The 25240-nt window shown below is 38.7% G+C and overlaps 1 protein-coding gene across 1 annotated transcript in view; it reads right to left on the minus strand.

The window, feature by feature from the left end:
* Positions 1 to 1004: 1004 nt before the first annotated feature.
* Positions 1005 to 25240, minus strand: part of LOC122039602 (PLASMODESMATA CALLOSE-BINDING PROTEIN 3-like) — a 51179-nt gene continuing 26943 nt past the window's right edge. The window contains exon 3 of the mRNA XM_042599145.1: positions 1005 to 1401. Coding sequence (XP_042455079.1) covers positions 1173 to 1401 — 229 coding nt within the window. The 3' untranslated portion in view covers positions 1005 to 1172. The remainder of the gene's footprint in view (positions 1402 to 25240) is intronic.

The raw sequence follows: 25240 nt of genomic DNA on the forward strand, positions 1-25240 counted from the left end.
ATATTAGAAATAGATGTTTAGAAATAGATGTTCAGAAAGAATTTGACAAATAACTTTGAAATAGATGTTTAGAAAGAATTTGACTCTGATAATATATTAGAAATTAAACAAAAAAAATCTAAAATTGTGTAGAAACTAATACATAACATACTAATTCCTCTTAAAGTACCCACATTGGTGTTAATGTGTGAATATTATAACATCTAAATGGTGTTAATATATGGATGATACTAATTCCTCTTAAAGTACCCACATTGGTGTTAATGTGTGAATATTATAACATCTAAATGGTGTTAATATATGGATGTTATAACATTCAAAAGGTGTTACAATCAATGTGGATAGATGTTATGTCACCCCCCAACACATGCCAACATTCAATTATTTGAACACAATTAATGAGTAAGAATAAAATTTAAAATTTATTTATTTATTTAATATAAAATAAGAATAGAGATGAATGAATAAATAGTATAATACAAAATATTAATATTATATATATATATATATATATATATATATATATATATATATATATATATATATATATATACTTTTTGAAAATATAATATATTAACGTTCAAATCCTTTATACATTAAGGACACAATTTGTTCTTTCTAATAATTTTTTTAGCAAATTAAATAAATTTATCTAATAATTAAATTGTCTCTTCCAAAAATTAATAAAAAAAAAACTTATGCTATTATATTTTTTAGATTTTCTAAAAATATAATAAAATTTTATTAAATATTTCATCCTTCTTCATGGTGATCCAAAGCCAACATCCTATCTATCCACCGTGGATTTCGATAAGATGTTCTCAAATTTTAATCCAAGTTCAGTGGCCACCTCCCTTGAATAAGAAGGGTTTCAAGAAGAGAGCTGTGGCAACAAAGAGCTACAATGCAGTCCTGATGCTGAGGATCTCCTTAAGATAGAGGACCTTGCAAGAGAAACAAGTCGAATTAGAACAGCAGGCAGCTTGGAAAACCACATAACAATCTACAAGTAATGCTTAGATTTGTGACTGCTACAAAAATCCATAAAATCACATATTACACAACTAAGTGTCGCAACGAAAAAGAAAGATTGTCCACAATCTACACCACAGTTCACCTCAAAGCTGCAGTGAAGTGCTACCAATACTCTGAACAAAACTGCAGAAGCCTAACTAATACATTAGAGTTGAAAAAATGGAGATGCTTAAAATCGTTATCAGAATCGGGAGAAAAGGAGAAACAAAAGACATATCCACATTTGGCACCGTCGAGTCAAATCCTGGAGGACCCAGCCCATCAACTTCACCATCGGTACCACCTAGAGTTGGCGGTGCTAAGGTTGTGGCTGGCATACCAGAGGCAGTGTTGGTGCTTGGTGCATTTGTTGAGCCTCCTGCTGTTCTGCAATTACAAAAGTAATTGTATTAAGCTACAACCAATTTGAGCTTAAATTGGTTCATACAATTTAGTTATCATGGCATAAGTGATACTTGAACACGAAATAGACTAGAGATGCATCTGATGAACAAAGGTTCAAGCTCCTTTATTTGAATCTTCCTTTAGGCCAAAGTTAACTATAGAAATTTATTTGGAAAAAGGAACCTGCACAATTTGAACTTTTGTGTTTCAACCATAGGCATGTCATGATAATTTCATTTAAATTCTCTTAAAATTCTTTTTGATTTGACCACTCAATCCTGCTTATTGGCATTACCACTTGCAACATTCAATGCGTTATTTCCTAACTCCATCTTTTACACAAAAGTTCTCAATTTTTTTAACATCAATAACATTATCCTTGTATTCTTTATCTAACACTACCAACTCATCCTAATTTTTAATTTTTCAACTATTCTCAAATTTTGCATCCTATATTATGCACTTTTTCCTCTAATTGTTGCGTCGATCCATTCTAATTTTTCCTAAAAAGATGTTCCTATATAGCATGTTGCTAATTTAATTATATAATCACGAACTAGTCCCTTTACCCACGTTAACACAACAACATGGGGATCCTTGCCTATTTTACATCGCATTTAAGTGCTAATGTAATGACTTTTGCATATGAAGGTATTTAGGCGATGAAGATCCCTACCATCACTTACAACTGAAGCCTTATAAGCCTTTACCATCTAACATACAAGTTGTTCAATATATGCATATAGGATATTGGTGAGTTAATAGTTCCTCCTTTATAGTTAGGTTTACCACAGTATTTTGATGGTTTGACAAGATGATTTAAGTTAGGAGTTAGGTGTGTATTTGATGGTATGCATGAGGTTTGCAAGACATGATGTGAATTGTAATCTTTGTGTCAAGCTTGGTCAATAGATTTGATGGATTGAGTATGAAGGTGGTTAATGCATAGAACTCGAAGATGGTTGCCAAGCTTGATGAAGAAACCATAAGACTTGTGACCCATCTATTATATTTGATTGATGTTGTAATCTTAGGTTTGTTTATGAGTAGAATTGTTTCTATTGATACAATTTAGCTTATAGTTATCTAAGTCCCTAAAAGATAGGTATTTGATAGGTTGTCTTGAGATTTGAAATTGATCCTTAGTGGTTAGAGCATCAAACAAACCAACATAGACCTTAAATCACCCATGGAGCAGCTGGCCTATTGCTTAGGCCAACAAAAGGAAGTTTGGTTCACCTAGGTTGGTCCAGCTGGTAGGATCTTTGTTCCAGTCGACTTGAACAGGAGTTTTGGGGACAAAATGCTTCTATTTAAGCTCTAGTTGACTGTGGTTTGAGTAACCTACTGGAATGATGATGATATGATTGAAAACTTATTTAGTTGACTAGAAATGGTACTATTGAATCAAACTTTCATATTTTGTGTTCGTCTGAGTAAACCATGTTTAGAAGTTGACTGGAGCACCTTATCAGCATTGTGTAAGTGAACATTGGTCATAATTTATAAGGTTTGGTTAGTGGATCTTTTGACATAAGAACATGCACAAAAGCATCACTATTTACTCTCAATAATTCTCAAGTGCTAAAGGGAACACCAAGAGGCTTTGAAAGGAAAAGCAAGGAATCATTCTCAAGTGTCAAAGGGAACACAAATAGACTTTGAAAGAAAGAGCAAGAATTTATGAAGCTTTCTTGGGTACCACTTTTCTCACTTTAGGGTTAAATCTTTATATCTTTATTTTAAGGTGAGTTTAAGTTTTGTGAGCTTGTATGCTTCTAGATAGTATCTAGAAGCACTTGCTTTTTGATTGAATTATAATCATTGGATAGAATGTCTCTACAAATGGCAAGAGTTAGCCCTGGACATCTTTGGTAAGTCGTAGAAAGTGAATGCGGTATTGGTGATGTTTTTGGGTAGAGGGTATTTATCCAAATCTTTCTTTTTTATTTAGTAGCAAATCTAAATTAAGGATTTGCTCAGATAAAGGGTATCTAGTTGAGGTATCTCGAAGTTCATCATTGTGAGTTCTAGCAGTGTAGCATACTTATAGAGGCCTAACTTATTGTCTCATTTAAAAGAGTGAATTAGTGGGTAGTTAGGAGTGATTCATTGGATGCATCATAGCACGTAAAGTGGAAGCAAAGTGTTTGAACCATGTTATATCGTTGGAATATTGTACTCTTATTCATTTATTTTCCATTGCAATTTGATACTTTAATTGAATGCTTACTAGTTATCTAACAAAAGAATTTAGTGGTGATTTTACAGGAAATTGAAAAGTAATGTGTGTTATCTATTTATCCTCCTCTAGCTGACAATATTTGATCCAATGAGATATAGCACTTCAAGAGGAACAATCAACATGAGGGACAAAAATTGAATAGAGAGCTAACAAAGAAGTTTCAAGTGAATACAAAAGCCGTCATCATTCTTCATTGTGGCCTGCTGAGAGAGAAACTGAACAAGATTAAAGATCATAGGGATGCAAGAGATCTATGGAGTACGCTTATAGAACAGATCCTCACCTACAAAAGAATTGATAAATGTCAACATCTAATCATGGAGAATGTATCAAAGGATGCAAATGAAAATGATACACCAGCCTCATCTTATTCCTGGGATAATGAAGAATTAGACTTTTGATCATCATGCACTCATAGACATCACATATGAAGTGAAAGAGTTAAGCTCTAAAAATTCAAGAATCAAAGGAAGAACTGAGAAGTGGACACTACAAGGAGGGTCTCAAAGACAAGAAGGGGAAAAAAGTAGAAGAGGATTGCTTGGATCACCACATAGGATCATACTTCAGATAAAGAGCAAACCCCAAGGATTTACTTCATAACCATTAACGATAATTGTGCATCTTATGAAAAGCTCAAGTGAAGGGGGAATGGCAATAATGAGATAAATTCTCCCTCTATTGGTAAAATATCTGGAATCAAAGCTAATTTGACAAATTATTTATCTAAACAAGAATAAGATCAAGTTATATAGGAAAAGTTTAAAATCACTAAAGGCCAAAGGTCTTTTTCTATTGTTAGCAAGAATGATGACTCTAAAGCTAAGCAACTAGAGAAAGAGAGAAAAAAACATTGAAGCAAAATTTGATGAAACGAAACTTACCCTAGAAAGTTCATTAGTGTCTCAAAATATGATCATAGCGAGCAAAAGGGTAAACTGTAGAAAGGTAAGATTAGCGTATAAATTAAAATCTAAGAAAAAGGTATATACTTTTTTGACTAGTAGGGGTTAACCTAAACCTAAGGAAATATAGATCCTTCATGCTTAGGGATGCCACCAAGTGTATCAAGGCAACAATTTAATTAAGGGTTGGATTGGTGAATAAAATTAGGACACAAATTATTTTTGTTATTAAATCTACTTCTCAGTTAATTTAGCTTGGGCTAGGGTACACTAATATTGTTGGTTTCTTCCTTATGAATTGGTGTAATTGATAGGCCCTCCACATGCAGCCTAGTAGTCTTGATAATTTATGAATCATACTTGTTTTGATATACTTGTAAGCATGATTTAAAATTTTGAATTGTGTCGGGCGAAACATGCAGAATTTACGGTTCCGCCCACTGCCAAGCACTGCAAGCCGCTTCAGGATCGCGACAATTTCTGCAAGATCGCGATGCCCCTACAATCTCGTAGCAACCTCTGTGAGATCGTGGGGGCACCATTATCTTGCAAAAGCCGTCGTAGAATTGTGGCAAGCTTTCGTGACCCCACGAAGGTCGCCATAGGATCGCGACAGCCTCCGCAACCCCGCGAAGGGCTGTGATCCAACATTTTTTATAAAAATATTTTATTTATTTTTTATTTTAATTTTTAAAATATTTAGGTTAATTTTTTAAATTTTAATTGTTATATTTTATATTTTAAAAAATATTGAAACCATATCAACACAATACAGTACTAAAACCGTATTGTTTCGGTTATAAATCGAAACATCGATACGGACAAAATTGTAAATCATGCTTGTAAGTCATGAATCTTATTTGAATCATTTAGAGGCTAAGTTGCAGAAATTTTATATTAAGCATTTAGTATAAACTTAACACATTGGCACAAATATGAAACAATCTTCGCACACATCCTATATGCATGATGTATATGTTTTTTATGTTCCTTTTTATATATATAGTATCATAATAATATACCTTGATATCATAGATATATATATTAGTTTGAATTACTTTTAGATGAAAATTGCATTTTGAATGAATGCAAGATAATTAGATAATTGATATATTGAGAATTTCAACATCTTTGAACTTTGTATTAAAGTCCATCTTTTTGTAGCTTGATATTTTTCTAAGAATTACTTTTAGATGAGAATTGCATTTTGAATGGATGCAAGATAATTAGATAATTGATATATTAAGAATTTCAAAATCTTTGAATTTTATATTTTATGTTCCTTTATATATAGAATATCATAATAATATACCTTGATATCATAGAAATATCTTATGAATGCAAAACACCATTAAATTTGGCAAATAGTGATACAATCCTAAAAGTTTAAGTATATATATATATATATACTTTTATAAGACTTTATCATCTCTAACATAAAATTTGTCAAGCATTGAAAAAGTAAGTGTTTTGATGGTTTGACATTACAACTTAAATTAGGTGTATATTTTATGACGCATGCATAATATTATATAAATCAGGAAATTTGTGTCAAGATTGATCAATGGACTTGATGGGTCAAGTGTGGAGCTAATTAGTGCTTAGAACATGAAAATGGCCATCGAAGACTTGGGACTCATATATTGTATTGATTGATGTTATAATCTTAAATTTGTTTATGGTAGAATAGGAAAAAAAATGATAAACCCTAGCCCTGGGGTGATCGGCTTGGCCCCACGGAATTTTTCCACCAACCGCCAGGATAAATTGGGAAGCGCTCGTGGCGGACGACCAAGAAACCCAACATCCTTTGGTTGAGCGTCCCATTTGAAAGAAAAATTCGACATGGCTTCTAAATAGAGTTTGTTATCTAGGGAGTTGATAAATTGCCACAATGCTTACAATTGATGCTGATTTAGTGATTAGTATCCTTAGTGATTAGTGTAGGACAGCTGTGGAGCATTAACCTAAACAAATAATTCTTTGCAAAATACTAATGTTAGTACTTGAAGAGCACTTGTGTATGTATTTGATTAGTTGTACCAAGTTAAATCATAGTGAAAATATAATATAAATAATCTGAAATAATATGAAATAAAAATAATGATAATAATATGATTTTATATGATTTCTAGTTCTGCTCTTGCTCCACGGCCTATGATTCACTGAGTGAATCACTCCTTAAATCCACCAATAAAAACTCTCATATACTAGAAGCTGAAACTTCGTACATGTAATTCTTCTCTGAATCACAATTACAAATGAAAGAAAGGGAGAGAAGATTTACCAAAAATTTTTAGAATTAGCCTTCCCTTAGATTTCAAGCCCTTGGATGTTGTTTACCTTGAACACAAGGTCACAACAAAACTATAAGAGAATTCATGCACTTTTAAAGTCAAACGGCCCCCGAAGCTTATATAGAACAAACTCCAATAATTAGTTTTCAACATCTCCAATCGACCGAAGCAAGCTTCAGTTGTTTGATCATGCACAAGAATCATTACACATGTTAGTATTAGTCCTTAGAGCCAATTATAAGATGATTGAGAAGGAAGCTTTTTATATCATATTCATTAATAAAAGACAAAGTTTATGATTATTATATTTACTTTAGATCTATGTCAGATGAATAAGTATAATAATATCTTAGGGTAGAAGGTTCTAGTCTATAACATATCAATTGGTCGAATTGACAGTGGAAGACTGTATATATATATATATATATATATATATATATAACACTACTCTTAACTATTACTAGTCAAACATTAATATACAAAGGCAATTAATGCGTTGAGACTAGCATGGGTCAATTGATACCTTACTCGCACAAATCATAGATATAAAATATCAATTTAACACATGAATATATATTAGAGAATATGTACTGAATTGACCCACCATAAGAATATTTCATGGATCGTTATATGAGTTGATCCACCATAAGAATATTTCATGGATCGTTATATGAGTGTCATAAACATTCTCATAGTGATTATTACTATGAATAGTCCTTAGACCTTAAATCACTATAGTTCATACATAAGGAGTTGTGTACTTTGGTATCGGTAAACGTCACCTGTAACAAGGTGGATTATAAAGTCGATCACTGGATATGCAATAAATTATACGGAGGGATGTGAGTGATGTAGATAGAATCTATCCCTTCCATATGACAGAAGTGATATATGTAGACTCTTAATTAAGTAGGACATAAAAATATATGACCATGCTCAAATAAGGCGATATGAGATATTGATTATATTTAATTGAGTGAGTCTACTTGGAGATCAAGAAATATAAAGATTGATAATAGGATGACACTGGTTGTGCCTCGTGGATCAATCTAGATATCAAGGATAAAAGCATCGAGTTATACAAGATAATAAACATAGGAAGGTTATGTCGGATCTCGACATTCTCATCCTTTGGATAACAATGATGCATTGTTAAATGTCACTCATTGTCTATGTATCTAAAATGATTTTAGAATCTACAAGTAAATAAGTACAATGCAAGCTAATAAAAATATACCGACAGAAAATTAGAGATGCATCTTGTCGGCACTTCTTGGAGCAGTAGCTTGCTTATGAAGACGAGTAGTTGTAGTACGAACAGCAGCTTGCATAGAGATCAACTTCAAACAAATTTGTTGTTCAGCCTCGGACCTCAAGGTTCACTTTTATAAGAACAGTCAATGTTCAGTCGACCGATCCTTGGGTTCGGTCGACCGAACCCGCTCCCTGCCTTCTTTGCTAAGATCCGATCCTCGGACATTAATGATGTTTAATGGTTCGGTCACCGATCCCATTGTTTGGTCGACCGAACGGTGAGCTTTCCCCGTTCGTCGAGATTCTTCATTAATGCATCATTAATGTCTTTGTTGTTCGGTCGGCCGATCCTCTAGTTCAGTCAACCTATCAGGCAGTCTTCCTTCTTTGCTTCGACTCGATCTGATCTGTGCTGAGTCATCAGGGTGCGGTCGACCGATCAAGCTTAGATCGGAACCTGTGTTCTTGTTCAGTTCTGATCTGGTCTCTGGTCTGAGTCAAGCTGGTTCAATCGACCGATCTCTACGTTCGGTCGACCGATCAGGGCGAACCTGCAACACAGAGTTAAACAAAATATTCCTATAACACAAAGGTTAGCACAGTGATATACATAATGCATGAGTAATATTAGACAGTAAAACTGTCTTAATCTCAACTTGGAAACTTTTCTGATTTCTTCAGTTGGATCAACGACCTTAGGTTGTTCCTTTCAGGAACACGACCTCACTGTCGCTCCTCCAATTTCTTACCTCAATCTACCTGCCAAACATGGTCCTCCAGACTTGTTTGGACTTTCTCTGCTCAGTGTTTGATCACACCTAATCCACTAAGACTTTTCTTGCAATATTACATTAGCCAGCAGCAATTGTAATACAAAATATTATGGTACAACTAAACTCAGAATCACCAAGATCCGCTGGTCCGGTCGACCGCTATCCGATCAACCTTGCTTGGAGTTCACTCCTCCAAGACTTCTCGTTACCTAAGATTATCTCCCCCTAGGATTTTCACCGTCTGGCCTCACTCGCCAGAACTTAAGGTTATCATCCCTTAGGGTTTTTCTCCATCTGGCTTCACTCACCAAGACTCAGTATTCGGCTACCCAGGGATCAGATCCTCCAGACCTATCGAATCCACCTAGCTTTTACGATCTATCGAGATTTCCTTTTCCTAGCCTATAACTAGGACTTTCCATGCATAACCAAGACTCAATATCGGCTACCTAGAGATCAGGTCCTCCAAACCTATCGAATCCACCTGGCTTCCATGATCTACCGAGTCTTCCCTTGCCTAGCCTACAACTACGACTTTCCATGGTCAAGGTCTTAAACAATTTGTCAGACATTAAAACCTTGGAGGTCGATTGCACCAACAGTTACGAGAACCTATTGGGTCACATACATAAAGAACATGTTGATTTGGAGATAGGTTTATTTTAGTTTGACTAAAATACTATGGACCTTAAGATTAGTGGATTAATGGAGATTAATGAGCATTGATGGAAGAAGACCAAAAGGCTTCTCTTTGGTATTTCATGGATGAATACCAAAACCAAAGTAACCTTTTTAGTCATTGTCATCCTTTTCATTTTTGCTCTTCTTCCTCTTCTTCTCTTGGCTGAAAGAACCTTGTGTAGTGGCTAACACGACGAAGGTTGTTCTTCTCCGAAGGATGAGTTCATGAGACGAATAGAGGACATGTTTGTGTGGATACCAAAGAGGCGTGGCTACTCTGATCGTGCTGAGATCTACTGAAGCAAAGTTGCTCTCGGGATTGTACCGTTCATGCAACAAAGGTAGTCATTCTATCAAAATATATATTCTACATTCGCATGGATCTCTAGAGTGATCGGTTTTTCCGCTGCGTATATTTATTGTTTTTCGCAAAAGATCCCTACAACATAGTCAATGACTAGTTGGGAAGTGATGTGTATTGGTGCAAACGACCTCCAAGGTTTTAATGTCAGACAAATATGTTTAAGTATGGATCTTGATCTAGGGAAGTCCTAGTTGTAGGCTAGGCAAGGGAAGTCCTAGTTGTAGGCTAGGCAAGAGAAATCTCGGTATATCGTAGAAGTCAGGTGGATAGGTCTGGAGGACCTGATCCCTGGGTAGCCGAATACTGAGGCAAGGGAAATCTCGGTATATCGTGGAAGCCAGGTGGATAGGTTTGGAGGACTTGATCCCTGGGTAGCCGAATATTGAGTCTTGGTGAGTGAAGTCAGGTGGAGAAAATCCTAGGGGGTCGTAACCTTAGGTAACGAGAAGTCTTGGAGGAGTGAACTCCAAGCAAGGTTGATCGGATGGTTTCCGGTCGACCGGACCAGCGGATCTCGGTAAATCTAGAATTAGGTTTATCATTATATTCTGTATTACTATTATTGTTGTTGGCTAATATAGTATTGTAGGAAAGGTCTTAGTGGATTAGGTGATCAAACACTGAGCAAGCAAAGTCCAAACATGTCTGGAGGACCATATTTGGCAGGTAAGTTGAGGTAAACAACTGGAGGAGAGACAGTGAGGTCGAGTTCCTAAAGGGAACAAATCTAAGGTCGTTGATCCAACTGAAGAAACCGGGAAGGTTTCCATGTTGAGATCAAGACAATTCTACTGTCCTACATTACTCGTGCATTATTATATTATTGTGCTAACATCTGTTTTGCAGGATTCTTTATTGTCTAACACTGTTTTGCAGGTTTGGCTGGATCAGTCGACCGAACCAAAGAATCGGTCGACTGAACAAGAAGAAATCAAAGCAGTGTTCAGATCAGACCAGACCGAGTCTGATTAAGCCATGATCGGTCGACCGAACAGTAAGATCGGTCGACCGAACAGTAAGATCGGTCGACCGAACCAGATCAACTAAAGCAGTTATTAGTTCAGAACAACTCAGACCAGAGTCCGGTCAAAACTTGATCGGTCGACCGAATCGGACTATCGGTCGACCGAACCATGATGACTCAGCACAGAACAGATCATCGGTGTCAATCAGAAGGAAAAGGAAACTTGGGTTGATCGATCGACCGAACCCGTGGATCGGTCGACCGATCCAATCAACATTAAAGGCGCATTAAATAAAGATCTCGACAGATTTCGACAAATAGGGAAAGAGCTTGTTCGGTCGACAGAAAAGATGGATCAGTCGACCGAACCATTACAGACCAGTTAATGCAGAATATCGAGTCAGCGTCAGACTCCAGCCAGGAAGGACGGGAGCGTGTTCAGTAGACCGAACAGGATGATCGGTCGACCGAACGTCCAATATACCTATAAAAGGAGGCTCGAAGTCTGAGGCTGTGGCTTACTTCTGATCGACTCAAGTTCTCTTTTGCAAGCTGCTCGTGCTACAAATCTTCATCAACTCTGCAAGTCATTCCGTCCATTAGTGCCGACCGAGCTTCGACTTTCAAATCCTACTGTCGGTATATTTATTTTGTACTGCACTCAATTTCATATAAGATAATAGGAGTGTTACTATCTTACATTTTTGTATTTGTACGATCCACTTCTTTCCGAGGATTTCAGAAAGAAGGGTTATAGTGCTTTGCCCATTGGTGCGGTCAAGGACCGCGGGCCTTCGAGTAGGAGTCGACCTAGACTCCGAACGAAGTAAACAAATTTGTCTATTCTTTTATTTTCCGCTGTGCACGACTCTGCTTTCTAAGTTAAAAGAAAAAGTTTTTAAAGTGCGATATTCACCCCCCTCCCTCTATCGCTCTTATTCGATCTATCAATATGGTGAATATAAAAGGGAACACATGGGCAGGAGGGTATTTTGGAGATTTCCTCTTTTTTTTTCTTTCTCACGCACGTGGCCTTCCCCTTCTCTAGGGCTTGCGGCGAAAAACCCTCAATCGGGTCCCCCCCTCTTTTCTTCCTCACGAGGCCATAGCCTCCTCTTTAGCTAGCCATGCCACCTCAGGCGACGACACCCCTTTTTGCCTCCATTGCCGAGTAGTGCCTTCGCCTTCCTTCTCCCTCACCGTCGGTAGGCCTTCTCACACCACAGACGTTGTACACCGATAACGCTTCCGACGACCCCGACCTCCTCGCTCCGTGAACCTCGTTGACTACACCGCCATGGCATTTGTACCCCGTCTCCGCCTTCTGGCATTGCAAACAACACCACCACCACTGGATCCGACTGTCTGGCACCCTTGCCCTCAGATTCAACACCGATCTAGCGCAAATCCCTCACTGTTGTACACTTTTGACGTCGATCCTGCATTTGAGATATGTGTCGTCGTGCACTTCCGACACTGATCCGACCTCCGATACGCACTGTCGTACGATTTCAGTGTCGATCCGGCCTCTGAGTTGCCACTGCCATGTACCCTCCTATGTTCCGTTCTCTGAGTCGCTGTTATGTTCTGGCCTTCGAGCCGTCAAGCCTTCGAACCACTGCTGTGTTCTGGCCTTCGAGCCACTACTGTCTTCCGAAATTCGAGTTGTCCTGCCTTTAAGCCGTTGTCATGTTCCAGTCTTCGAGGCACTACCGTCTCCTCTTGGCATGTGCCTTCTCCAGCTCCTCTACCGGATATCTAGTTTACACCAAATCAACCTTGTCGTTCAGACGTTCTGGTTCACCTCCACTCTGACCCGATGCCTCCCTAGGCCCTGACATTCAGCTACTCAGTGGTACGCGGACTAATGTGATATGTGAGATCTGTTAGGATCGGTGCGGCCGACAAGAGGGGGTTAATTGCCTACACAATAATAACAAACAAACATTTCTCGATCTTTTGAAATAATAGGATACTTGTATAAAAATGAATTGATAAATGCAAAAAAAAAAAAAGCTACTGATTTTTTACTTGGTTACAACCGAGAAGTTTGTTAATCAAGACTCCGAAGCACTACTCAAATTCTCCTTTCGTCGTAGGTGGAGAAGCCTCTTACAAGCGTTGGAAGCATACACAGTCATAGAACACTTAAAGAAAATCGTATACAAGTTGTTATAGACTACTGGGATCAGGGCTATATTTATAGCCCTGTTCAGGCGCCTGGAAGGGTTCGGGGCGCCTGAAGGAGGATAAAATTTTATCTCCGTCGTAACGGCTCGCGCCACGTCGAGTTTGGATAAAAATCCTAGTCCGAGCGCTCAAAAGGGTTTCGGGCGCCGGAGTCCGACGAGTCTGGGCGCCCGGACCAGGAAAGTCAACATCCTATTGACTTTCGATCCCGGTCTTCTATTCCAGTTCCGCCCGCCTTGGTTCGGGTCTTCCGCTCCGGCTCTGCTCGCTTGGGTGATCTCGGCCATCCGGAATAGGGCTCACCCAAACCCAACTTCCGACCTTCAAACAATCTTTTGCTCTGGCTTCTCATCCCTCGGAAACGTCGCGTGTCTCTTTCTCGTCCGCCCGTGTACTCTTCCGCAACACCTCGTCCCTCAGACGCACCGAGCTCGTCGGCTCTCTTCTATGCCGTCCTTCTCGCTAGCTGCGTATTTTGCTCGACTTCATGTGCTCCTAAGTTTCTGCACACTTAGACACGGGGGTTATATACCAACAGGACCTAACCTGACTTGATTGGTCACATCAAAACTACCTTGCGGTACTAACAATCTCCCCCTTTTTGATGTGAGCAAATCCAAGTTAAGTTAGGGTAAACATCAAAAATAACAGTTATAATTTTTTAACAAAAAAATTTGCAAGTAAAAAAATCTTTAAAATATGTACTAACTACTCTCCCTCTAGACTAATCTTCACTACTCCCCCTTTTGATCACATTTAAAAAAATGGGGTACTTTTTTTAAAAGAAATGACTTTGGAAAGGTAAAAATAGAGTCTAAGGAAAAAATAAAAGGTTAAGCTTCAAAAATTCTGATTTTACTAACAAGTTTTTATAAAAAGCTTTAAATGTTTAAAAAAATTTAACAAGGGTAAAAATTTGAATTTTAGGAAAAAATTTCACACAATAAAAAGTTGTATTTTAATAACTAATTCATAGAAAATTTTCTAACAGAAATTTTGATAAGCAATTTAAAGCATTAGTTAAATGCTTCTCAGTAAGTCAATTAAACATTCAATTCAGTAATTGACTTCTACGTTGTCACGATATACTATGCTTTCTAGTTATTGGAGCATCAACCACTTCTAGACAAAACCTTTTAAAAAAAAACAAAAAGGGCAGTCCGGTGCATGAAGCTCCCGCTATGCGGGGTCCCGGGGAAGGATCCATTGTACACAACCTTACCCTACTTTTTTGCAAGAGGTTGTTTCCAAGATTCGAACTCGTGACCTTTTGGTCACATGGCAACAACTTTAACGTTGCGCTAAACCTCTTAAAGAATTTAAATATTTAATTTTCTTTCTGAAAGTCCTAAATCTAACAGGTCATGCATCAAAAGATAATTTTAATTTAAGCTTGATTTTAGAACCCAAAACAGATTCCTTCCTACCAGATTTATCAAAAACTTTCTAGGAACATACTTCTGTGATATTTTTCTAATTTGGCTCTATAATTTTTTCAGGTATTTTGATTATCATATGCAAAGTTTCTCGATTTTTCAATTTGGTCTTTCAATTTTTTATTTTCATCTTTTAATTTATCATACATTTCTAGAGGGCATGTTTTTGCTAGGATTGTTCTTAATTCCAAAACTTCCTTTTTCAAATTAATATTTTTCGTTTTTAGTTTACATAGGGATCTGATGATGGATTTAATACCTGAATATAACTGGTTAAGGGTAGTAAACATACCTCACATACCAGATCTGTTCTAAAATTTGTTTCTTCCTCCTCATTGCTATTTTCCTCTGAGAAGCCTCCCTCTTCATCTATGCTCTCCTCCTGATGGCTTACCATCAGTGTAAGTCCAGCGTATTCCTCAAGATCTAACTCTGATGACGACTCGTCCCACGTCGCTTTTAAGATTTTGTTCTTTGTTGCGGTTGGTCCCTTATTATTTTCCTTCTTCAGCTTTGGACAGTCATCCTTAATGTGCCCTTCTTCATTGCAATTATAGCATCTTACCTTCCTTGCTCTTCTTTTCTTTGCCTGCACTTGATTAAACTTATTAATTTTAAAAATTTTCTTGAATTTCCTTACCATATATGATGTTTCATTGTCGTCGAAGGAGTTGTCGGCGTCTGATTCATCCTTCTTGGCTTTTAGAGCAATGTTATTTGATTTCTCTATTTCCTGAGAATCCATATAGCGAGATTCGTGAAGTTCAAAAGTTAAAAATAAGCTTTCAAGAGTACATACCTCAAGGTCCTTAGAGATATAGTAAATATCTATTAAGGATGACCATTCTTGAGTTCTCGAAAAGGACTTAAGTGTGTACCTTAAGGAGTCACGATTTGTTACTTTTTCTCCGAGATTGTTGAGCTGGGTGATCAGGTCTTTGATTCTTACGTGGAGTTGGGCTACCTTCTCTCCCTTGTTCATCCGGAGGTTCGTCAATTGGCTTCGGAGGATGTCCCGCTTAGCCAGTTTGGATTCCGAGGTACCTTCACGAAGCTCCAGGAATTTCTCCCAAAGATCTTTGGCGGAGTTGTAGCTTCCGATCCGGCTGACCTCCTGGGGCGGAAGAACGTTGAGTAGATGGAACTCTACCTTTTCATTAGCCACAAAGTCGGCTTGCTCCTTCTTCGTCCATGTGTATTCTTCTTTCTCAGCTCCGTGTTAATCCATAAATGCTACAAAACCGTATTTTATAAAGAGAATTTTGAAGTCGGTTTTGAAGAATACCTCCATGCGTTTCTTCCAAGTTGTGAAGTCTTCTTCAAATTTCGGCGAGTAGATACTGGATCCGACCATTTCTTTTGCTTCGGATGGCGGTTAATCCTTCTGAAGTGGAAACCTGGCTCTGATACCACTTGTTAGGATCGGTGCGGCTGGCAAGAAGGGGTTAATTGTCTGCACAATAATAACAAACAAATCAGGGATAGGGCGCCCCCAAGCTTGATGCTTCTTGGATTGCGGTCAATGCTAGAAGGGGCCAAATCAAAAAAAAAATCACCTTAAATTAATTTTTCAACTTAATTAATGTTTTACTTAAATTAATTAAAATAAAAAAAAAAAATCACCACACAAACCAGGGGCCAAATTAGGGGGGGCGCCACTGGTATGAGGCTCCGGGCGCCCGAAAGAGGGGGTTAGTTGGAACACTCTCAAACACACCAAACGTGGGCTTTGCTTATGAAGTTCAAAACGTCGTCGATTACTTAGCAAGTAACGGAATAAGGGCACTTCCAGGGCGACGATACAATACAAGGGATATGCTTGGACAAAATTGGATTATCAGGCAACCCACTGTCAATATCCCTATGCAACCTACTGAGGTAAACACAAGAAACCTCCTAAATGATAGTGTTTCACTTCATTTTGAGAATTATCAAGTTGCATCAGCACAAGAGCAAACAAGGTATAATTCTCAAGATCATGGGATTCATGATGATGATGATAAAGAAAGAACTCACAGAATTGCAGTTTTATTGAGAGAAGAAGAAGACATATTATATGTCAAATGTCTCACAAGAACAGCAATCCTACCACAAAGAAAGACCGAAGGAGCGGCTGGATATGATCTCGCTGTAAGTCAAAGTTACCATATCCCACCATATGGGCAGGCCATGCTAAATACAGGCATCAGCATTAAAGTACCCAGAGGGACTTATGCTCGAATAGCACCGAGATCTAGCTATGCCATGAAAGGCATGATAATCGGAGGAGTAATCGACCCCGACTACAGAGGTGAAATTAAAATCCTTGTGTATAATTATTCTGATGATGATATAGATTTTGCAGAAGGAGAAAGTATTGCTCAAATTATTTTAGAATGCTACAAGACTCCCCCGATCATTCAAGTCCATGACCTTGACAAGACAAAATGACAAAACGACAAAACAATGGTTTTGGCTCAACCAACCAACAGTACCCATGCACCATTGAAAGAACAAACCCACTATGTGAAGGGTGTCCTAATTGTGATGATAGCGCAGCACTATATGAATATTACGTGGCACCTCATCCTGATTATATTGATGACTATGAATATATTGAGTACCAACCACCCAAGTCAAAGGCTATAATGCAGGAAAAAGGTAATAAAGAATGTCATAATATCCAAACGCACATTCAAGCTTGAAGGACACTCATAAACGAAGAAACACTAGATGGACCAAAGTGGTATGATTACAAGGATAGCTTTGAAGACATTTATCGTATACTTAGGGATTCCCGGACATATCGTGCCGAATTACAGCAGCAATTAGACTCCTTACCAAGGACATTCCCAGACTCCTCCATGAAGTATTTATGCATGGCTCTTTCAGAAACAACAACACCTGAGTCCGATACTGATGATTACATTGATTATTTACAATATTTAGCCTCACACCCCTTCCTGGTTCCAGGTTACTCTTCTGAGGAATTTATTAACCCTTTCGCTGCAGAAGGTGGTGGAAATAATGCTGCTCAAATTCCTCCTAATGATGCTGCTCCAAACATTATTGCTGTTGGAACAACAGAACCTGAACCTGAATGGCTGATGGAATACCCGCAACTAAAACAAATATATTCTCAGGAAGCGGTTTCCCAGTATAGGCCTCCGGCAGACGCTACTATGAACCCGATAGGCTACCCTCCAACAGAGAGGAGGCCCAAGCCTGAGCCTATGAGCGCAGTAGCTGAGCCTGGGATTCATATAAGAGAACGAGGAAATTTCAAGAAAGATAATACATCTGAATGGTGGAATTTACCATCCGCCCAGCAGCAAACCGGAGCAATTCTAACATTACCAACTCAACTAGGGAAGATAGAAGATGTTTTCCTACGATGGGAGGCAATTACAAAAAATGTGGTCACCCTACAAAATTTTGCGGATACTCAAGATAAGGCAGATTTCATTGAAAACCTACTGGGAGAAGCTGAAAGGTTAACCTAGATTCAATGGCGAATGGCCTTCTCAAATGAATACTAGGAGTTAGTAAAATCAGCAGAAGGTCGCAACGGTACGCAAAACGTAATCTCTCAAATTAGGAGGGTATTTATTCTTGAAGACCCCTTTCAAGGGTTTACTGATATACAGGATAGAGCTTATAGGGATTTAGAATGTCTAACATGCCCACAGATAAAAGATATTATACCCTTCATAAATGAATATATGAATCTTGCTGCAAAGACAGGATAACTATTCACAGGACCCGAGTTATCTGAAAAGTTTTGGTTAAAGCTTCCGGGAGATCTAGGCAGGAGAATAAAACTGGTCTTTGAGGAGATATATCCAGGAAACACAATGGGAGTGCATCTTTGGGTAGTGTTTACTTACAAAAACCTTGAGGAAGAATGCAAAAAGGCAGCTTTTAGTAGATCTCTCAAAGACTTATCATTCTATAGCCAAATACCAATCCCAGGTTATTATCAGAATACAAAAAGAAAGTATAGAGTTAGAAGATCTACCACTTACAAAAGAAAGCCGCACCAGACACATACAAGAATAGAAAAGAAAAAACATCTTATCAGAAATAAAAAATACAAATGTTTGTTTTCTTTGCAGAGAAGAGGGGCACTTTGCCTAAGACTGTCCCCGGGAATATAAGAATGTAAAAAGAGTGGCAATGTTTGAAGGATTAGAGCTCCCAGAAAAATATAAGATAATGTCTGTTTAAGACCAATCTGATGCTATCTATAGTATCTCAAAAGAAGAAGGCCAGCAGGTACTTACTGTTGCAACAAAGTCCTTATTTGTTTTTATAGAACAACGAAATTGTTATAAGATAGGAAAAGCTGGGGGATGGCAACCAATGGTACGAATCTCAAAAGAACAACATGATTGCAATCATGTGTGGATGATCAATGATAAGATACCACCACCTTATGAACGCTGTCATTGCTGCAAGAGGGAAACAATGAAGAAGCGCCGAATTCATTGCAACATATGCAAAATTACCTCATGCGGTATATGCACAAGTAATTATTTTGATATGACAATACCTGTACAGCGTGCAGTACCAACGTCATACAACCCTGTTGGTCTCGTGCAAGAGCAACAAACCTATATAGCTTGGGCAGAAGCAGAGATTACCAGGCTTCAGCAAGAAGTAGAAACTGCCAAAAACTTGGCAGACCTTCAAATTGAGCAGCTAAAGAAGGAATTCTCATCAAAAGAAGAAAAGCACTTGAGAAATTTTTTTGCAGATAGAATGGAAGTAGATACTGAAAATGAAGAACTGAGACTAAAGGTTGATGCTTTGGAACTGGAAAATCTTGATTTAAAAAGATTGCTAAGAAGGGAGTAGCCTGAATCCCTAGAGATCGAAGAAAAAGTAAATGTATTCGTCACTGAAGGAAATGAGAAAGTCTTCTCAGCAAAAGAAGCAGCTCATCCAAAGAAAAGGACAAATGGTCTATTCAACCTTGATGTTTATATATCCATTCCTGGTATAAAAGAATTCAGAGTAAATGTCATCCTTGATACAGGAGCCACTACATGTTGTATCTGTTGGTCCCTTTGGAGGCCGGCAAGAGGGGAGGGGTGAATTGCCCTACAAAATAAAACCAAAAACCCTTCTCGGATATTCAACTAACTTAAAAGAACTTGTAATTAAAAAGGCAGAGACTAATTAAAACAGAAAGTAGACACAGAGGAATTACTTGGTTTGCAATCAGAGGATTGCTAATCCAAGGCAAAGAAGGCGCACTAATTGATTCTCCTCTGGGCGGAGTAGCCTCTTACAGCGTTGAAAGCACAGAAAGAAATAACACAAATGAAAGCACTGGATTACAAGTCGTTGTTCTTAATTCATGATTGCTTCTGGACCAAGGCTATATTTATAGTCTTGGTCCGGGCGCCTGGGGCGGGGATAAATTTTATTCCCCAGCGGTCGGATCGAGTCAAACTCGATCCTTTTGAAAAGTCGATTCCGGGCGCCCGGAATGGTTCCGGGCGCCCGGAGCCCTAAGGTCAACATAAGTTGACTTTTCGACTCCGGTTCAGCTCGTCTCGATCCAGCTCATCTCGGTACGGGTCTGTTCGCTCCGGCTCCATTTGCTTGGGTGATCTCGGCCTTCCGGAATAGGGCTCACCCGAACCCATGTTCCGGTCTTCTCCTCGAGCAGCCTTCCTTCCCGGTTTCTCGTCCCTCGAACGCCGCGCACGTTCTTCTCGTCCGCCGGTGTACTCTTCCGCGATCACCTCGTCCCTCGGACGCACCGAGCCCGTCGGCTCTCTCCCCGTGTCGTCCTTCTCGTTAGCCGCGTCTTCATAAGCTCCTGCACACTTAGACACAAGGGTTAAACAAACGCAGGACCTAACTTAGCTTGTTTGATCACATCAAAACACCTTGGGGTTCCAACAATCTCCCCCTTTTGATGTGAGCAACCCAAGTTAAGTTAGGGTAAACATATGCATTAAAAACGATTTATATTCCAATAAGTCCAAATATTTTTCAATTGAAAAATTATAGTACCTCCCCCTAGACTTAACATACTTCTCCCCCTTTGATCACATAAAAATTGGGGTTAATGTAAAACATTTAAAGACACTCTTCAGAATTTTTCTTTCGAAAGAGAAACATTTAAGTAAAACATTTTTCAGATAAAACAGTCATAAGTGTTAAAAAAAAATTTTAAGTTTTGAAACTTATCTCAAAAAAAATTTTCTAATTAAAAAAAATTCTAAGTCAATTTTAAGAAAATTATAAGGCAATAAAAAAAATTCTAAGATAACTTAAAAAAAAAATTCTAAGTCAAATTTCTAAGATAATAAAAAATTTCTAAGTTAAAAAAAATTTTAAATTTTTTATTTTTCTAACACAAATTGAATAACTCTTTTAAAGCATTAAGTAATTTAAATTAATGCTTTTTCAGTTAGTCAATTAAACTCTTCATTTCGATACTTGGCTTCCAAGTCATGGCGAGGCACTAGGCCTTCTTGGTTATTAGAGCAACAGCCACTTCCTTAGACAAAGCCTCATAAAGAAAAAAGTTGTTTAATTTCCTTGCTGAAAATGCTAAGTCTAATTTTAATTTTAAATTAAATAGGTTTTTGAAACCCAATAGAGGTTCCTACCTACAGGATTAACCAAGTATTTCCTAGGTATATAGATTTTTGATATATTTCTAATTTGACTTTGATGAAATCTATAATACCAATTTAAACCTCTATAATTTCTAAAAGTAGAAATATTTGAACCATTAGATTTTTTCAATCTTTCTATTTCTTCTTTTAGTTTTTCATTTTCAATTTTCAATTTTTCAAAATCCTCTATAAGACATGATTTTGCCAAAATTCTCTTTGTTTCTAAAATTTCATTTTCTAATTTGGCATTTTTATTTTCTAATTTATACATGGATTTAGTCATAGCTTTGATACCAAAGTAAAGTTCATCAGGGGGTAAGAGGCATACCTCACCATATCAGACTTGAAGCCTGAATCTCCCCCTGCTTCGCTACTTCCATCTGAGGTCGCTCCCCCTTCATCGATGCTGGGTTCTGATGTACTTTGTCCTTTGTGGCTTGCCATCAGTGCAATCCCCGCATATTCTTGAGCTTCTGATTCAGATGAAGAAGTGTCGTCCCAAGTTGCTTTTAGGTTGTATTTCTTGGGTGTCTTCATTTTGACCTTCTTGAGTTCTGGGCAGTCTTCCCTTAGGTGTCCCTCCTTCTGACACTGGTAACACCGTACCTTTCTTCTACCTTTTTGATTCTTGTTATTCTGCATTTTAAATTTATTAGATCTAAAAAACTTTTTAAAGTTTCTTACCATGTACGCTTCTTGATCGTCTTCGGAGTCTGACTCGGGTTCATCCTTATTGGTTGCGTTCAGCGCTATAGTCTTGGTTGTGTCCTTTGATATCTCTGCACATCTAGTTTCGTGTAATTCAAGGGTAGAAAACAACTCTTCTAAAGTACTTACCTTCAGGTCTTTTGAGATGTAGTAAGCATCGACGATTGATGTCCATTCCGGAGTTCTTGGAAACGCATTGAGTGCGTAGCGTATAGTGTCCCGGTTTGTTACCGTTTCACTAAGATTTTCGAGACCAGTAACTAGTTCTTTTACCTTTGCATGTAGACCGGCTACTTTCTCACCTTTCTCCAGACGGATGTTCATCAGTTTGTTGCGGAGGATGTCCCTTCTCGCGAGCTTTGCTTCGGACGTGCCTTCGTGGAGTTCCAGGAACTTCTCCCAAAGTTCTTTAGCAGATAAGCAGTTTCCGATGCGGTTGACCTCTTGAGGCGGTAACACGCTCAGCAGGTGATGTTCCGCACGGTCGTTTGCTACCGACTCATTCTGCTCCTTCTTTGTCCAATCACTCTCTTCTTTTTCTTTTCCATCTTTATCTATTGGAGCTACAAAACCATATTTCATAATAAACCGAATTTCAAAATCTATTTTTAGGAATACCTCCATACGATGCTTCCAATCTGCGAAGTTCCCCTCGAATTTTGGTGGGACGATACTTGGTCCGGCCATCTTTGTTGCTTCGATCGGTGGTTAGTCCTCCTAAAGCACCTTGCTCTGATACCACTTGTTGGTCCCTTTGGAGGCCGGCAAGAGGAGAGGTGAATTGCCCTACAAAATAAAACCAAAAACCCTTCTCGGATATTCAACTAACTTAAAAGAACTTGTAATTAAAAAGGCAGAGACTAATTAAAACAGAAAGTAGACACAGAGGAATTACTTGGTTTGCAATCAGAGGATTGCTAATCCAAGGCAAAGAAGGCGCACTAATTGATTCTCCTCTGGGCGGAGTAGCCTCTTACAGCGTTGAAAGCACAGAAAGAAATAACACAAATGAAAGCACTGGATTACAAGTCGTTCTTAATTCATGATTGCTTCTGGACCAAGGCTATATTTATAGTCTTGGTCCGGGCGCCTTGCCCTGGGGGGGATAAATTTTATCCCCCAACGGTCGGATCGAGTCAAAACTCGATCCTGTTGAAAAGTCGATTCTGGGCGTCCGGAAGGGATTCTGGGCGCCCGGAAGGGTTACGGGCGCCCCGGTCGGTTCTGGGCGCCCGGAATGGTTCCGGGCGCCCGGAGCCCTAAGGTCAACATAAGTTGACTTTTCAACTCCGGTTCAGCTCGTCTCGATCCAGCTCATCTCGGTCCGGGTCTGTTCGCTCCGGCTCCGTTTGCTTGGGTGATCTCGGCCTTCCGGAATAGGGCTCACCCGAACCCATGTTCCGGCCTTCTCCTCGAGCAGCCTTCCTTCCCGGTTTCTCGTCCCTCGAATGCCGCGCACGTTCTTCTCGTCCGCCGGTATACTCTTCCGCGGTCACCTCGTCCCTCGGACGCACCGAGTCCGTCGGCTCTCTCCCCGTGTCGTCCTTCTCGTTAGCCGCGTCTTCCGCTCGACTTCCTGTGTTCCTAAGCTCCTACACACTTAGACACAAGGGTTAAACAAACGCAGGACCTAACTTAGCTTGTTTGATCACATCAAAACACCTTGGGGTTCCAACAGTATCGACCAGACATCAATCCCAGAAGAAGCAATTGAAGATAACACATTTATAGTCAATTTCAGTGGCATCAATTCAAAAACAACAGCCAAGAAGAAGTTGAAGAATGCAATATGAAAGTTGGTGAGCATTTCTTCAGGATACCCTACACATATGCTTTCCCTTTATCAATTGGAGGCAACATCACTATGATAATCGGATGCAACTTCATCCGATCTCTCTATCGTGGCATCAGGATTAAAGGGGATGAGGTAACTTTCTATAAAAATATCACTACCATTAAGACTCATCAAGATATTTCTGCAACTGCTGCCATTGAAGAGCTTGATTTAGAAGAAAAAGAATATTATCAAATAAAGGAGCAAGTCTACACATGGCAGATAGGAACCAAGATAGAAGGCATCATAAAGGAATTATCAGATACAGGATACATCGGAAATAATCCTATGCAGTATTGGGAAAAGAACCAAGTCAAATGCAAAATTGTTATCAAAAATCCAGACTTAACAATAGAAGACAAGCCACTAAAGCACATAACCCCTCAAATGCAGGATGCCTTCAAAAGACATGTTCAAACCCTCCTTGATCTTAAGGTAATAAGGCCAAGCCAGAGTCGACACCGAACAACGACAATTATTGTTCATTTTGGCACAACTATTGATCCCAGAACCAAGCTTGAAATTAAGGGCAAAGAGCGCATGATATTCAATTACAAAAGGCTGAATGATAATACATACAAGGATCAATACAGCCTTCCGGGAATTAATCGAATGGACAGATTACTCGTACCTTCCAGGCTCATCTGAATGGCTAGTAATGTCATTCGGACTAAAGAATGCCCCGCCATTTTTCAAATGAAAGATGGATAATTCTTCCTCAATTATCGTCGGGTTACATACCTAACCTCGGCAGATTACTTGGCCCATTATATTCAAAGACCATTCCAAATGGTGAAAAGAAAATGAACTCCCATGATTGGGCCTTAATTCATAAGATCAAGAAGATGATATAACGATTTACCGCACTTTCTCCGGAGAAATGCTATATTATACTAGAAACTGATGGATGCATGGAAGGATAGGGAGACATATGCAAGTGGAAATCTCAGAAGTATGACCCCAAGTCAGAAGAAAAGATATGTGCTTACGCAAGTGGCAAATACAGTCCAATCAAGTCCACAATTGATGCAGAGATTCATGCAAGTGGACTGGATTGGACTGTATTTGTCACTTGCGTAAGCACATATCTTTTCTTCTGACTTAGGGTCATACTTCTGAGATTTCCACTTGCATATGCCTCCCCATCCTTCCATGCATCCATCAGTTTCTAGTATAATATAGCATTTCTCCGGAGGAATTGCAAGGTCCGGTAAATCAGTTATCATCTTCTTGATCTTATGAATTAAGGCCCAATCATGAGAGTTCATTTTCTTTTCACCATTTGGGCTGGTCTTTGAATATAATGGGCCAAGTAATCTGCCAAGGTTAGGTATGTAACTTCGACAATAATTGAGAAGACCTAACCAGGAACGAAGACCCTTTGTAGTTATTAGCTCTTGATCTTTGAAATTGGCGACCTTTGTAATAATGTGGGCTTGTAGCTTTATTGTTGACGGCCCAATGACTGCGCCCAAGAATTCAATTATAGGGCTGCTGATTTTCATTTTTGTTGGGCTAAGAATGAGCCCATTCTTTTTGCAAATAGACAACAT

This window comes from Zingiber officinale, chromosome 2A (assembly GCF_018446385.1).
Source record: "Zingiber officinale cultivar Zhangliang chromosome 2A, Zo_v1.1, whole genome shotgun sequence".
NCBI classification, from domain to species: Eukaryota; Viridiplantae; Streptophyta; class Magnoliopsida; order Zingiberales; family Zingiberaceae; genus Zingiber; species Zingiber officinale.